Here is a 17,343-nt window from a genome sequence, read left to right as displayed (position 1 = left end):
CCTTTGAGAGCTTCCCTAAAAGTGCAGAATAGAGATTGATGCCTGTAATACTAAGTGAGTCATTGGGGACTGGATGAATTATGTTCAATGAATTATGTAGCAAGGCATTTTAGAAAGATTTCCATACAAGACATTAAAGTTTTAAAAAGTCATTTCTGTATTTAAAGACAGAAGCTTCACTATCTGGAGAAATCACTTACTAAAAGATAGGATTCCTCGATGGCCCTAGATAAATGATATAATACTGTATTTTCTTTTCTCCTTACTTCTCTATTACTTTTGCAAGCTTCCTGCTTGATAGGGAGGTATCCATAGAAGCATAACTTTACTAAGAGATGATATTTATTTATTTTGAAGTAAATAGATGTCTTATGTGGTAACTAAATGGATTTTTGTAATCCAGAAACCAGTGCTAAATTTATGTGAATTAACACATCATGATTTTTCAGTGTTCTCTAATGCATGTGTAAGAACTCCCCACTGCCTTCTCCTTCTGGACACCACTAATTATTTACTCTTTACTTGGAGCTGTAGTCAGACTGGGATGTTAATTTAAAACCTTGATGACATTAAAGAACTACATAATATTTTTAGGCCTTTGTGATATTTCTACCAATATTGTTGAAGAGGATCGCACCCAGTTTTTCCAGGAAGGAATGTTTCTCCATTAAGCGATAGTTTTGCAGATACTTTGCCGGGTTTGCTATATTCTCAAATATTTTCATGTATGGTAAATGTTTTCTTCATTATTAGTCAGTCAACTCCTTGAGAGTAGCATCATGAATTACCTACTTGTATTTCTTCCTACAGGTGTTTACAATATAATCAATAATTTACTGACTGGTTAACTCATTGATTTACCTTTTAGTGTATCTATATTTCCTTGAATGGATACAATTTAAAGAATCTATTAAATATTAAACCTAAAGTTATCACCCAAGTTAATTCAGTTATGGGTACAGTTGTCCAGGTTAGTAAAGAGGAAGACCTTCGAGAGGAGTAAGATTTTGTATTGTTTCTGGGCAGAGTTGTTGGTTTTAAAGACAGCTGAAGCTGACTGTTTCAGTCATTTGGTTCTGCTTTTATTATTTAACCAGTGTAGATTTCAGGGAGAGTAATAGTACAAGAATTTAGGGTTTCTTCAGGCATAGCATCATATTCAAAATTTACCAAAGCTTGTGGAGAGAATACATTCTGTGAGTACATATCCAGATTGCCAATATATGTTTGTTGGGAAGAGAAGGAGAAAGGGAAAGGAGAAGGAAGATTGCAACCTATACTCAAAGAATACAGATCTTACCCATGTGGTCTTTGAACAATAGACTGACCAGAAGAAAGACACAGTCCATTTCTTTGCTTGCTTTTCTTTTTTTTTTTTTTTTTAAAGATTTTATTTATTTATTTGACAGAGCGAGAGAGGGAACACAAGCAGGGGGAGTGGGAGAGGGAGAAGCAGGCTCTCCGCCGAGCAGGGAACCCGATGCGGGGCTCAATCCCAGGGCCCTGGGATCATAACCTGAGCCGAAGGCAAACGCTTAATGACTGAGCTACCCAGGCGCCCCTCTTTGCTTGCTTTTCAAGTGAGAAATCGGGAAAGCTTCTGAACCCTTCCCCCCCCAACTCCTTGCAACCCCCCCCCACACACACACACAAAAGAGAGAGAGAAATCTATAGCTTAAAATACAAAGGAGTCTTTTGAAGCATCTTTATGTATTCTTTATGGCATGATATTAAGGCATGAAAAAACATTGCTTTTTTTTAATGCGGTAAGATATACCTAACATAAAATTTACCATTTTAACCATTTTCAAGTGTACAGTTTCAGTGGCATGAAGTACATTCACTTTGTTGTGCAGCCATCACCACTGTCCATCTCCAGAACTGTCCATCTTCCTAAAACTGTACCCACTAAACACTAACTCCTTATCCCTGCCTTCCAGCCACTGGCAACTACCATTCTGCGTTTTGTCTCTATGAATTTGATTACCAGTAGGTACCTTATATAAGTGGAGTTATATAGTTTTTTGTCCTTTAGTGACTGGCTTTTTTCACTTAGCATCACGTCTCAAGATTCATCCATGTTATGGCATGTGTCAGATTTTTATTCCCTTTTAAGACTAAATAATATCCCATTATGTGTGTATACCACATTTTATTCATTTCTTCATTCAGCAGTGGACACTTGGGCTGCTTCTACCTTTCGACTGCTGTGGATAATGCTACTATAAACATGGGTGTACAAATACCTGTTTGAGACCTGGCTTTCAATTCTCTTGGATATTTATTCACAACTGAAATCTTTGGAGGAACTGCCGTACCGTTTTCCATACCAGTTACATCATTTTGCATTCCCATCAGCAATGCACAATGGTTCCAATTTCTGCCATCGTGGCCAACACTTGTTATTTTCTGCTTTTTTGATAACAGACATTCTAATGTGTATGAAGTTGTGTCTCATTGTGGGTTTGATTTCCATTTCTCTAAATGATAATGATGTTGAGCATCTTTTCATGTGCTTACTGGTCATTTACGTATCTTTGGAGAATCTATTCAAGTCCTTTGCCCATTTTTAAATTGGGTTATTTTTGTTGTTATCGAGTTGTAGGATTCTTTATATATTCTAGACGTTAATCTTTTATCAGATAAATTATTTGCAGATATTTTCTCTTATTCTATGAGTTGGCTTTTCACTCTATTGATCGAGTCTTTCAGTGTGTAAATTTTAAATTTTGATGTATACCTATTTTTTTGTGTGTTTCTTCTGCACCCTTAGTGTCATATCCAGTAGATCATTGTCAAATCTGATGTTATGAAGCTTTTCCCTGTTTTCTCCTAAGAGTTTTATAGTCTTAGCTCCTACGTTTAGGTCTTTGATGCATTTTGAGTTAATTTCTGTATGATGTAAAGAGTCCCAAATCCATTCTTTTGCATGTGGATACCCAGTTTTCCTGGTTCCATTTGTTGAAACCATTGCTTTTTTATATTTAGTAAAAACTACGTCTTCCTTGTTGTCTTGATATTACATATCAATGTAATATCTTCTGATAACAATCAGTATCTTCTAGTCTTCTATTAGAAGGTCTAATAGAACATAATAAATATGTATATATAGACATATTATTAAGTTAATTGAGGCATCAGTAAATTTTGCTGGAGCGGTAGATTATTCTGTGGAAACAAAACATGTATGTGACTTTCTCTAGACATTACATTTGTAAAATTGGTTTGATAAGTGTGCACTTTCTTGAAAAATTTCTGTCAAATTAATACTAGATGGATATTTTTGTTTTGTTCCCAGGCATGGAAGAGGAGATGGTTTGTGTTACGCAGTGGTCGCTTAACTGGAGATCCAGATGTCTTGGAATATTACAAAAATGATCATGCCAAGAAGCCTATCCGTATTATTGATTTAAACTTATGTCAGCAAGTTGATGCTGGATTGACGTTTAACAAAAAAGAGTTTGAAAACAGCTACATTTTTGATATCAACACCATTGACCGAATATTCTACTTGGTAGCAGACAGTGAGGAAGAGATGAATAAGTGGGTTCGTTGTATTTGTGACATCTGTGGGTTTAATCCTACAGAAGAAGGTAAGCTCAAGATTTTATTATTCCACCTGAGTTCTCCTTTATTACTGCATTTTTAGAACTGTTACAAAAATTCTTTATTATTTCAATTACACAATATAATATTGTTTACCTTTTTATAATAGCTAACAAACAACATTTGGAAAAAAAGCACTAAAGTCTTTAATCATTTTGGGGAGAAATTTTTTCTAGGTTTTAGGGGAGACTTAGCCATTGTGGGACCGTGTCTAAATAAATGTCTTGAAAAAAGGTGACAAGAAGACATACTTATTTAAGAGCATTTCTTGCGTCTGTATATATCAAATTGAACCTTATAGCACTGCTGATATTTGACTTTTTCACCTATTAAAAGCATCATTTTCATGTGACTCAGTTCTTTAGATGTTATCTTAAAAACTGTATTGGATTATGAAGTTAGGAAATAGCCAAGACGATTATCAATACCTATGAAAAGCAAATGACAATCAGTCACAAAACATGATGAACAAGTAACAAATGAGTTTGCTTAACACAGAGGTCCTAAAAAGAGCAAGGAGGGAGAGGAAGCTCAAGGTTTGGGTAAGCGTAGTGAAAAAAAGCTTCTCAGATAAACTCTAGGCTTTTGAAGGAAGTAGTATTTCTACATAAGTGAAAAAAAGGGATACAAAACCCTCTAGACTTAGGGGCAAGGGAGAGAAATGACCTGGAGGTGGAACAGCATTCCACGTGACTGGAGCAGGGGGCTGTGAATGATAAAGGCAGGGGGAGAGTTGCTTGAGGAGCTGAGATTTGGAGTGCCTGTCCTGGGAAGAGCTGAGTGGGTAGAGGTCTCATGAAGAATTTTACAGGTGGAATTCCTCTTCAGGTGCTTTTATATAGCTTTCCTGACCACTTAGTCCCTGTCCACTTCTCTACTTCTCTTCCATTTATAACAAACACCTATCTGGGGGACTCCAACACACATTTAGGTTCGTAAAGCCGAAAATCAGAAATAAAGGCGGTCTGAGGTCTTTGTACCTTACCGTCTTCATGGTTATACTCACGTTTACAGTGTGCATTTCCAAATATCTATATTTAGGAGTGCCGGAGGTTCAGTGAGGGCTGGAAAAATTGCATCAACAGTCAACATCAAGTTTTGGATTGAAGTGAAAGAGCAATCATCTCTAATTAGCTCAGGTCAGCCTGCTGCTTCCTTTCTGGCCAGTCAGTGGCCCACAAGAAGAAGCCTTCCAGGACTGGGATTGGCCCAGCGGGGCGGGGAAACCCCTTGGCGAGGGAATCCACAATCCTGAGGGGGCAGCACTGAGACCGGAAAGGAGGCATCCAGTTTAGACAGGAGGTGGCTAATCAGCTAGAGCTTTTCAGCAGAACTCTAGTGATTAAAAGCCTCAAGAAATTGTTTCACATGTGGAATTAAGGCTTTGGTGGTTTTTGTCAAGTACTAAATATGTTCACATTTTAAGTGGGTGTGGGGGTATTACTTCTAACTCCAGTTAAACTCCTTTCTTTTCTTCTTGCATATATAGTCTGTATTTGAGTACAGTGGAGGATTTTAAAGTTAAAGTCACAAATGAGATAGGTCTCTAGTGGTTACTTAACGACCACTCACTAATGATAATTTTTGGATTAAAATACTACATTAGGCTCACGATGTAATGGATTTTCAGTTAAAATAATTTAAGTCATTGTATACTCTTTGGGTTGATGATGTTCTTTTGCCTGCTACCGTTTCAGTTTAGAATTTGTTTTTAGTGACATAAAAAGTAGACTTCTGTCCTCATCGGTTGCCTGTATCGATTCTGTTGATCTGAAAGACTGAGTAGTAGATGTTCTTCCATCTCTCTTTGTTTTCTATATAATTCTCCTAAATATAATTAACAAAGGAAATGAGATACCCTCCTAGAGGAGATACATTCTTCAGTCAAGGAATGGTATAATTTTTGGAAGCCCATTCAGGGGTGGGTAGAGTTGAGACCCCCCCCCCCAATAAGAATTTCGAATGCACAAGTATCTGAGATTAACTTTGCAAGTTTCAAGGCATAAAGTCTGGTCCATTTGTCCACCTTAAGATGACTTCTCATCATCTGAGAGTTTGATGAACACCCAGTCATCTCTGGAAAGAAGGAAAGTTTTGTTTGCTTTAGAAAATTGATTCATTAATTTACCAAATTATTGAATTTGCCAACACTCAACTAAGCTTTGGACATTCGTTTAACCTACATATTATTAGGTGACAGGGAGACCGATGGCAAACATTATAGACATGGAACTGAGTGAGCATCTAGTGGGGAAGGAGTCATACCCATAATAATTCATTACAGTTGGTGAGTGCAAGATACATAATATACGTGTGTGTATGTGTGTATATACATATACACACACCCATATATGTATGTATATATATATACATATATATGTGTATATATATGGTGTATAATCATACTTTACAATGCATTAAAGTATGATTATGTGCATATATTAAAGTATGATACTGTAAGACTGTGTTAATCCAGTTCTTGCCCTCATAGAGCTTATAGTCAGTCTAATAGACACAGGCAAATACTCTAGGAATAAGTGTCCTGGTAAAGAAGAAATAACACAGATAGCAGCTAATTTAAGAAGGTGAGGAAAAGTCTAGGTAGTTTTAAATGGTTCTGTGACTGCAGCTGATAATGTACTAAGAAGTTTATTTTGTACTTAGTGGAACATTTTCATTGATATTGGTGGTCAGAATCAGTCACAATGTCTATTTTTCATTTTATAAACTTAGTAATATAGGGAGGAGGACAAACTCCCAAATCCTTTTAAAACAGATAAAGTATATTTGCCTTGAATGAAACTCTCAACTTGTGAATGTTCTATCTTCACAATATCAATAAAGGGAGAGGTTGTAAGAAAACTAATAGTATTATTAGTCAAATTTGATATATGTAATGAGTTGGTTACCAACAACAGCTGTGCTAATCATAACTCATTTTTTACCGCTTCATTAAAACAAGCCACTAAGGACTTCAGTTGGCCAGTGCTTTCTAAATGTAGTTTACGAGCTGTATCTAAACACAACTGCATTTGTTTTTTAAATTCTACAGTATAGATTTTTTACAAGTTCATCCTGGCCTTCTCCCCAATAGCTACAATCAGAAATGTCTTACTCTGATGTTGAAGACTTGAGCTTCTCATAAATCATAAAGTTGTAAATAAATCAGTAAGTCCTAAATCAGTGAAAGATGAACAGTCCTTCATTGTGTAGTATCAAGGGGTCACAAAAAATCAAAAATTTTGATTTTTCATGCATAGTAGCAAAACTGCAAAAAGGCTTTAAAGTTAACCACTGTATTTTCTCTGTTCATTTGTAGTAGCTGACTTTGCTAGATGCCTTTTAAAAAAAAATCCACACATTTAAAGATTTGTACCAAATTCTGAACTGCAGAGAACTATTATCCTTTGTGATCATGTTTGTACAGTTTAATATGACAAGATAAATATCAAAATGTCTGAGTTCTTCCATTTACTTTACCACCTGCTTTATATTCTCTTGCTTCCAAATAGATCTTCCCACCAATCACTAAATAATAGATGTTTTGTTTTTACCTAGATCTGTCCCCGGAGCCCTGTGCTGTTCCCATTTCAGAGTTGAGTATGCTCTCACTCTTGGCTTAAAACTAATGACACAAAACCATTTTTCACTCTACTCGTGTCAGGCTAGATGTGGGAAGAAATATCCTATGCTTGGATATTACAGTCTGAGAAAATAACTATCCACAGTCCCTAGGAGAATAACTAGTTTTTGCTGAAAACAAAAGGAAAGGGGAAAAATCTGACCTGTGTTTTGATTCCAGGAACCTCCCAAAATATCGTTACCATGTTATTTCCGCTGCCCCAGGTGACCACTGCTATTATTGAATACTCAGAATGCTGGCAAGCTGAATCTGTTTTTAAATTCTAGCTCATTGAACTATGTGCGGTTCCTATGAATGCTTTTATTTAGCAGATTTGAGGGTAGAAACTAATTTCTTTTGTTTTTCTTGGAAATGTGCAGATTTATTTTTGTTTCTACACCGAGGTGGAAGCTGTTAAATCTGCTAAACAAGTGCCAGGAAACACAGCCTAAAGGCTCTAAACAGCTAACTAACTTGGCGCAAAGGCTCCTGGTCTAATTTCAGGGTGCAAGATTAGAAAGTTGCCTTTATCAGTCAGTTGAGTTGCTTTTCTCAGAATGCCCAGGTAATAGTAGCTTAAAAAAAACAGTGCTTCTCTATTTGATATCCTTCCCTTCAGAAAAGTAGGTAAGCTAATGTAAGAATGTGCATATCTTCCCTTTCCTGTAAAGCGGTGCTTCTTAACTAGAGAACTTTTAAATTTCTTTTTATTTACTTTTTTATTCAGGTATAACTTACTACTATGGAAGGTTCAGATCTTAAGTATACAGTTCAGTATAGTTTTATATATCCATCTCTATCTACATATGGAAACAGAAGTCTGTGTACCTGCTGCTCAGATCAAGAAGTGGAACATTTCCAGCCCCCTAGAAGGCTTTTTCATTCTTTTTCCCAGTAAAAACCCAGAAAAAAAGCCCAAACGTAACTATGATTTTGCTTCTATAACCAGAGATTAGTTTTGCCTATACATGAACTTCATATAAATAAAACCACTGAATCTGGCTTCTTTTTTCCAATAGAAGTCTGTGAGATTCATCCATGTAGCATGTAGTGGGAGTTCTTCCTCTTCTGTAGCATTCCGTTGTGTGAATAGATCCCAAATTACGGATCTCTTTGAATGTTGATGGGCATTCGGGTTGTTTCTAGTTTTTAATGCAAATAAAGCTACTGTGAGCTGTGCTATATATGTATCTTTTGATGGACATGAACACTTAGTTCTTGTGGGTGTGTACCCATGGGTGGAATCCCTACATCATAGGTTATGTACCATTTGTTTTCCTACCAGCCATGTAGGAGACTTCCAGGTACACTACATTCTCACTTCATTTGGTATTGTCAGTCATTAATTTTAGCCATTCTAGTGAATGTGTAGTGGTGTCTCATTGTGTTTTTAATTTGCATTTTCCTGAGGACCAGTTCAACCAGAGCATTTATACGGTTTTTGTTTTGTTTTCTTACACATTTTCAAGGTATTGAGATATTGATTCATCGAGTCTCCTGAGATGGGGCTCAGGCACCTAGAACTCTGAAAAAGTGATTCTGATGCCATGACACTTCTGGATAAGAATTAAGGCATTTTCAGCATTTCCTAAGGGTTTATTTTTAAAGTCTCCCAAGAATATTTGTACGACCTGTTAAGGAGATAATCATGACAAATAAGATAAAAAAAATTTCTGTTTGAAACACATTAAATAGATTGGGCTATGATTAAAGATCTTCAATTTCTGATTAAATAAATTGAAGAAATTGCAGGTTGCTTCACTGAAAATTGCAACTACTGCTCTTTCTTGTTTGTTAGATTTACCTTAACAAAATGTTCTTCTATGAAAAGTGGTGTGTTCAGAAATGAGAAGATGGTTACTTGAGCCTCAATGATAATGATACTCTTTGTGGGTAGAGTCTTATTTGCTGAGTTAATTAGACATACATCCAATCAAAATGCTTCTCCTGACAAAAAAGAAATTCTACAACAGACCAGGTAAATTAGTAATCAATAGAAACAGAATAACCCTGACCTATTTACCTTTAATTATGAACGTAAAGGTAAAATTTTTGTAGTAGAAACCCAAAAATATCCTATCAGCAAATGTAGCCCATCTGGAGAGACAAGGATCTCATCTGGTCTCCTGACAAGGATATGAGCAACACCTCAGTTTTATTACCATATGGTAGATAGAGTATGGCAGTAGTTATAAAATCAGAGAACCTGTCACATTAACTTTGAAATACTCTCCTTACCAAGGAGAAAGAGTAGAATTGCTTCCCTGGGCTTAAGCTCTTATACCTTTTGGTATGTGTGTGTTTATATACGTATGTGTGTGTGTGTGTGGAGATGTATTATTTTGAATGTTTAGAGGCATTATCTGGGCCCCCAACTCGTGTGTGGGACACTAACACCAGGGCATTATGGTTCCAAACAGGATAAAACTGTGCATTAAGCTAGGGATCTTGTGGACCACAAGATCTTCACTGAAAGCTGGTTAAGGCTTACTTTACCAGTACTTATTAGCTTTCTTAGTAAAATTCACTTAAGAATTTGCTTTAGCAACTCATTAAGCCTTTAATGGATGCTAATTATACTCTTTATGCCTTTTGAATTAAGAGACAGGGAATAATTTTACACACATAAGCAAACCCTAAACTGATATTTGGTTCTCAGAAAGTTGATACCAGCATTACTTAGAGCAGCAGTAAGTTAGAAACCTAGGTGAGGCAGAAAGCAACAAACGTGGCTGCTCAACTACTCCTCGGGTAGAATGAGGCAAATCACATGCCTTTATAAAGTGAAATAGAAGTTTCTTTTTTCACACCAGTTGGTTAACTTTGACCAGAAATTTTATATTAAGGCATATTTAGACATACTGCAATGCTTGCATTAAAATATGCAGAGCTGAGAAATAGGAGTATGAGTAAAATAATCCCAAAGACTAAAACTTTGAAGGAAGGACATTATCTGAGCCAAAGTGGTAGAGCAGTGTTCCCTCCCCTCTTTTTTATTTATTTTTAAAGATTTTATTTATTTACTTATTTCAGAGAGAGAGACACAGCGAGAGAGGGAACACAAGCAGGGGGAGTGGGAGAGAGAGAAGCAGGCTTCCCGCCGAGCAGGGAGCCCAAAGCAGGGCTCCATCCCAGGATCTTGGGACCATGACCTGAGCCACCCAGGCGCCCCATCCCTTCCATCCTTTTTTTTTTTTTTAAGATTTTATTTATTTATTTGACAGATTGATAGCGAGAGCAGGAACACAAGCAGGGGGAGTGGGAGAGGGAGAAGCGGGCTTCCTGCCGAGCAGGGAGCCCGATGTGGGACTCGATCCCAGGACCCTGGGGTCATGACCTGAGCCGAAGGCAGACGCTTAACGACTGAGCCACCCAGGTGCCCCATCCCTTCCCTCTTAAAGTCCTTTGTATGCCATGTTGTTTGGAATGATTGGGCTTGCTTTTCATGGCTGTGTGAAGGTCTTTGGTGAGCTTGCTTGTGAACATAATGGAAATTCTCTCTAGTTCTTGCCTCTTAGAAGTAGATGTAAGCCTTCCCATATTGTGATCGAGATATTATATATTTTTGGATGGAGCTCTTAAGAGTGTATTATACTAAGTGAAATAAGTCAGGCAGAGAAAGACAAATACCATATGATCTCACTCAAAACAGATGATCATATGGAAAGGGAGAGAGGGAAACAAACCATAAGAGACTCTTAAAGATAGAAAACAAACTGAGGGGTGATGGGCGGAGGTTGGTTGGGGGTGGGCTAGATGGGTGGTAGATGTTAAAGAGGGCACTTATTGTTGTATGTATATGATGAATCACTGAATTCTACTCCAGAAACCAATATTGCACTGTATGTTAACTAAAATTAAAAAATATATATGAAGCTCCGCACCACTGCCTTCACTGTGTAAGGACATGCAATAGCACGAAAGTAGAAATGACATTAATGTCTATGAGTCACAAAATAGAATAATAAATTGTAAAATATATTCATTGATAAAGCACTCTCTCAATGTTAAATGCAATTAAATTCATCTGTATTCCTAGGGAATGAGCTCCAGATACCAGAAATAGTGAAGAACAAAAGGATTTTAAAAATAATGCATATTGTATGACATATCTATTTTAATTTCAAGAAAACACTAACAAAGACCAAAAAAAAAAAAAAAAAGGAACCTTTGAATCCCTGTCTTTTTTTTCTTTTTTCCAGAAATTGAGAGGATCTTTCATCTATAGAGGGTAAAAAAAAAAACTTTAGTGATTCACAGGTGGGAGAAATGGAAGTTTAAAAATGAGATGGTCCCATTGTGTTAATAAAACAAGTCAGACAAATGTGATCACCTGGCTGGGTGATTCTTTTCCTACCTAAGATGACTCACTCAGTTAATTTAGTGTATAGCTATCAAATTTAAAATAAAAAAAAAACATTTAAAGGAAAAGTGCATCTATAAAAACAGCCACCTGGAAAACTTACTTTAGGAGTTACACTGGAAAATTAGAATTCTCATACTGTTTTATGTAGTGATGTATTTCCAGTGTTGAGTTTCATTTTATTTTGGCCAAAACTAAAAATTGAATGGGATCGTACAATTTTACCACACCTTTACAGTACAAAAAGGAGAAATATGTAAAATATATTTGTGAATACAGCCTGTAGGATACAATAAGTGCTTTCTGACCACTCTGCTCTTTTTTTTTCTCCTCAATGTTGTGTATGTTTTTCCGAAAGCTTTTCTTTAAAAGTTAAATATTTTTCATAGTTCTATTAAGTTTAACAAGCCACAAGGATTTACTGAGTCACTGGTTAATCTAGGGCCTTTATATCCCCTTAAATAAATCTTTTAGATTTGTAATTAGTTCAAAACAGTAAAACATTATTTCATAGAGTATGTTATATATACTATTTATAATCATCTGTTAGACATAATGAGATATTTATGAGTTCCCACTGAAATTATGGCATTATGTCGTATAAATGTCCCCCCCAAAAATATTTTTCTTTTCTCACCATTTTCTTTTCTCACCTTTCATAAATGAGAAAGAATTAACTAATAAACTCCTGGCATTAAGTGTTAGATTTTATTAGATGAGCTTGTGTGAAGACTTGACATTGCATGCAGCATAACTGATAAAAATGTTAGAAATTAGCTCAACTTCTATTTACTCAGGCCAAACTTTCCAACTGAAAGAAGTCTTTAAACATAATTAGCATCTAGTAGTACTCACATATTTCTTAAGGAGCAAATTCCAAACTGCACATTCAGTTGAATGGGTCTTGAAGATTTGGGAGTGCCCCTGGCCTCTTCCAACAGGACATAGAGAAAGTGCTCAGTGAGTTTGCGCTGGGTGAATGAAACCCTTTTGAGCATCTACAACATGTAGGGCAAACTATCGCATAGGAGTTCTGATCCTTTTTGTTTGTTTTGGGGAACCACAAATAAAGATAAACTTATATTTAGCCATACTAATACGTTATTATTCAAGCTTAACAATTATGATATGAGCTTCTTTGCCTAGGAAGAAGAGTCATAAAATACAAACTACATAAATTTAGCTGGGGTGCATATACAAATATTAAAGTTGAATAAATGAAGACATTATCAAAAGCATATGGACTTACTCTGTAGTACCTAGAGAAGCTAGAGCTGACATGTAGCTCCTCCCTGGTAATCTAACAGGCCAGATGACCTGCATTTGATTTTATTTGATAGAACATATTAAGTCCTTTAGCACTTTTTATTGTCTTTTAGGGAATGTTTTGTTATAAAAATCTCAGTTTCAACCCAGGCTTTTCTGTTCTAACATAGACAGTAAACAAATTTGTTTATTCATATATGAGCATTTATCTTTTTCTGGATGTATAGCCTTGTATTCCTAACCAGACCAACAGAGAATTTTTCTTCCAGGCTCTTCAAAATTTACTTGGTTGTGTCAGTGATTACAGTGGGATTTTATCTCTCGGTTTTCAACTTGTTTTCAAATTACTTCGCTCTAAACAATTTAGGTAGTTTCATATGTCTTTTCAGAACATTAAGTGCTTAATAAATTATTCCTTTACTTGCTGTCCCCTTTTGCATGAAAATATTACGGAAATCCAGTAAATGGCACTTGAGGCTATGAGCTGAGGGAAGAGGAGATGTCTTAAAAAAAAGCTCTTTTCCTGAACATGAATCCCACAATTAGAACTATTTCTCCTTAGTCTGCTGAGGAAGTAGAAAGAAAAGAATGAACAGCAAAATAAAGATGAGACAAAGAGGTGATGCTTGCGCCTGTAGACGCCACATAACAAGATGGGCCTCCTTGGAAAGTTGGCTTGGCTTGGGAAACACTTTGGTTTTTTGTTTTGTTTTAAAAATTTATTTATTTGTTAGAGAGAGAGTGCCCATGAGAGCAATGGGAAGGGGCAGAGGGAGAGACAGAATCCTCAAGCAGACTCCCTGCTGAGCGCAGAGCCCAACACAGGGCTCAATTCCAGGACGCTGAGATCATGACCTGAGCTGAAACCAAGAGACGCTTAACTGACTGAGCCACCCAGGTGCCCCGACTATATTTTTTATCGTGGAAAAAAATCTATCTCTTGTGCTAAGTAAGATTGTAGAACATCGTCATTGCCAGTAGCCTCAAAACTAAAGACTGTTTAAGACAAAGTTAACCATGGCTTTATGGTTAGAAAGCCTCTGGAAGAAAGAGCCCTACTCTTCACATCTCTTTGACAAGAGCCAATTATTTCCTGTATAAATCTTGCTATTTAGGTAGTATTTGTTTTAATTGACATTGTCATGGCTTATCATGCTTTTGTGTGTTAAAACAGTTGATCTCCAAACTTTGAAGTAGCTTTATTTAAGAAAAAATTCTTAGAATGGGACAGACGATGATAGTTACATTTTGGTGTTGCAGATCCTGTGAAGCCATCTGGCAGCTCCATACAGGCGCCGGTTGATTTACCTTTAGCTGTAAATACAGCACCACCATCCACCCAGGTGGATTCATCCTCCGCTGTTGCACCTCCTCCATATCAGCTAATTAACCTACCACCACACCTAGAAACCCTTGGCATCCAGGAGGATCCTCAAGACTACCTCTTGCTAATCAACTGTCAAAGCAAGAAGCCTGAACCCACCAGGTAAACCACAAATTTGTGTGGGGGGTGGGTGTGTGTGTGTGTGTGGGTGTGTGTGTACATTTAGAAATCTTACCTTTAAACTCTTTCAATTCTGATTCGAAGGTTTAAAAGAAACCCAACTATATAGATTTATATTTTAGGCTTATTATATTTCAGGGTATATTCCTCTAACATTTCTGATATTCAGGAAATTTATGGGAGAAACATGTTCTCTACTATCTAGGCAAAGAACACTTGTACCTACAAGGCTCTTTTGGAAATCTGTCTCCTGTTTCATAGTCTTTGTTACAGACTCACAGTATTACTTGCTTAACAGATTTCACTGATTTATAAATGGTGATCTTGCTCCATTTCTTATGTGATTGTAAACCAGCCAAGGGTCATCTTTTGTTTCTGAAGAAGGAGAGGAATACCTACTACTAGAAGATTTTGAAAGCAAAACGATTCCATTGCAGTGAGTGTGTTGTGGTTGCTTTGGATCTGTGTGAGAAATTAATTATTCAGGTAAAATCCCAATATAGCAAATATTATGGGATATACAAATTGGGTTTTAGTGAAATTTGATGAAATCAAATATATTGCTAAAAACTAAAACTTTCCAATCGTCGTACCCAGCAGTGAAGCAGAGCTTACTCTGACTTTATACATTTTTAAGTAGAAAGAAGCATGTGGATTTCAGTGCTTGCCCAAAGGTATCATAAAGCCTTTCCCAAATGCTTGGTTTCCCCACCATCTCCATTCCTGCTCCTTCTTTCCTTCTAAGTTATATGATATTTTAATTTGATCATTCTTGTCAATTTGCTGTTAATTGGAAGGCCTGAGGTAACAGTGAGAATTGCAGCCAGAAAATAAAGATCGGGGAGCCCGTTTCTACCATTAACAGCAGTGTGGCAACTAGTGATGTTGGGGATATTTACATCTTGATTTGCAATATATAAAAGTGGGAATGAATTGCATAGTAGATATGAAAGATATTTTTTAAACAGAATGATTGGATATTAAGCATTATTTTATTTTATAACAAAAAAGTTGTTGTTTTCATGGAGAAAGTGACTGTTACCGGGCTAAGATCATACAGAGTGCTTGTTCAATTTTTATACTGTCAAGAACCACAGTTTAGTTGCTATGAATTATTCCCTGAGGTATTGGAATACAAACATTCCAAAGTTGGGTTTCCGCATATTTGTTGTAATGGGATTTTACCTGTAAGAGCAAAAAAAGAAATCTTTTTATAAATCAACACTAGTTTATATCAAATTCTAACTTGATTTTGCTTGTTTGCTGTGAGTATTTAAAATTACACATTCGCAACTTTGTTACCTGTGCTACTAACTAAGATTTTATTTTATGGAGGTTCAGAATTATTTTTCAATATCAACTTTTTTAAAGCCAGCAGCTAAGTGGCAGTTTTCAGTGCATTTTCTTTTTATATGGTATCTTTCATTGATCTCATTGGTATTACAGCTTTCCTGTTGTAGTGGAAATTATGCTCAGAGTCCTTGCTCAGACATATTTTGTATCTATATTTTGCAGAAGTGACAGTTAATTGACAAATATTTATGAAGTACCCACTGTGTGCCCACTCTTCTGCTAGGTGCTGTGAAGGTACAGACTAATTACATAAGATACAGCCGCCTCAGATACAGTCCCTTCAGAGTTTATAAGTGAAGCTTTTGAAGAAGTCAGAACATGCAAAAACGTTAAGTGTTTGTAGATGAAGTCAGGAGAATTGCCTTGCAAACTCTTATTCATCCTGCAGGACTCAGCTCAGGCATGTATTCGTCTAGAAAACATTCTCCCAAACTCCCAGGCTGGACTAAATGCCTGTCTGGGTTTTCTTAGCATCCTGGTTGGGCCTCCTAATCTGTGTTTTATCACAGAATTGGAAATAGCTTGATATTTTAATTTATTCTTCACTAAACTATAAGCCAGTCAAGGGCAGGGAGCTTATTACTCATTGTACTTCTAGCTTTTCTTAACTCACTTTTTTTAATTCAGTGAAGTGCAAATTTTAGAATATGTGTAGGTGCATTAGAAATTCTTAGAAGGGACAGTGCAAGTATTTTTAAGATGGAGGGTGAAATGCTTCAAAGGAGGAGTAGAATTTGAACTACACTGGTTGGTGAGAGAAAAAGACCCTGTCCTTTGCAATCTGCATAAAAATTTTTTTAAGGAAAGGCAAGGTAAGAGTGAGGGGTGGGAGGAAGCTAATGAGGAGAGCTTGCCCGTAGTAGAGGTTCCACTGGGGGAGAGTAGAACATAAGATAGGGCATGCCAGATGGAGCCAGCGATGGTAGCCTCAGTACCAAGTGGAGTTGTCTGTGGGCTTTTTGTAGTTCCCACAGCCTGTTGGGACCCTTAAAAGGATTTTCTCCAAGTAGATGAGGGATATGAAAACCATGTTCTGAAAATACTGACCTTACAGCAGTATAGCAGTATGGTCCCTTGGGTTCATTGGAAAAAGGAGAGACTGGAGGTAAGAAGTCCGCTAGGACTTCTTAGGAGGGTTTAGTAGTGTGAATCATAGCAGAGACCCAGATCTGAACATGAGGTGGTAACAGTGGGAATAGAGAAGGGGAATAGTCACTTGGTTAGAAGAAGAACTTGGTGCCTCGGTGCTGGAGATCAAAGAGAATGAATCAAAGCTGATAGCGTTTTGAGCCTCAAGATTCTGGATGAAGACATTTCTTTTAATGGCAAGTCAGAAAGGACAATTAGAAGTAAGTTGAGTTTGGTTTGGAACACACAAGCAAGGTAACACCAGGATAACCAAGTAGAAATATATTTGAATGGTTTGAAAATACGGGACTTAGAGTTCGATTGAGCAGATCAGAGTTGTTAACATTCAGTGGAAGGTGAAGTTATAAGAAAGGAGGATTTTTAAATGGTGTGTGTGGTAAAGCATTAGAAGACTGACTTCTGTTGGCTGTTCCAAGGTAGAGACGCAGGAAGAAGGAACCAGTCAGTGAAAGAAGGGAATAATCAGTGAGGGAGAAGGGA

The 17,343-nt window shown here is 36.7% G+C and overlaps 1 protein-coding gene across 5 annotated transcripts in view; it reads left to right on the top strand.

The window, feature by feature from the left end:
- The window catches only part of GAB1 (GRB2 associated binding protein 1), a 122,514-nt gene that overhangs the window by 75,434 nt on the left and 29,737 nt on the right, over positions 1–17,343 (top strand). For 3 of the 5 annotated variants that reach the window (XM_035022999.1, XM_035023001.1, XM_035023004.1), the window contains exons 2-4: positions 3,299–3,593; positions 14,118–14,343; positions 14,717–14,797. In XM_035022999.1, coding sequence (XP_034878890.1) covers positions 3,299–3,593; positions 14,118–14,343; positions 14,717–14,797 — 602 coding nt within the window. The remainder of the gene's footprint in view (positions 1–3,298; positions 3,594–14,117; positions 14,344–14,716; positions 14,798–17,343) is intronic. The other 2 variants (XM_035023000.1, XM_035023002.1) reach the window with 1 other exon arrangement.

Source organism: Mirounga leonina, unplaced genomic scaffold, assembly GCF_011800145.1.
Source record: "Mirounga leonina isolate KUSES-001 unplaced genomic scaffold, KU_Mleo_1.0 Mir_176, whole genome shotgun sequence".
In the NCBI taxonomy this organism is placed as follows: domain Eukaryota; kingdom Metazoa; phylum Chordata; class Mammalia; order Carnivora; family Phocidae; genus Mirounga; species Mirounga leonina.
Note: the sequence above shows the minus strand (reverse complement) of the source record. Positions and strands in the feature narration are given on the sequence as shown.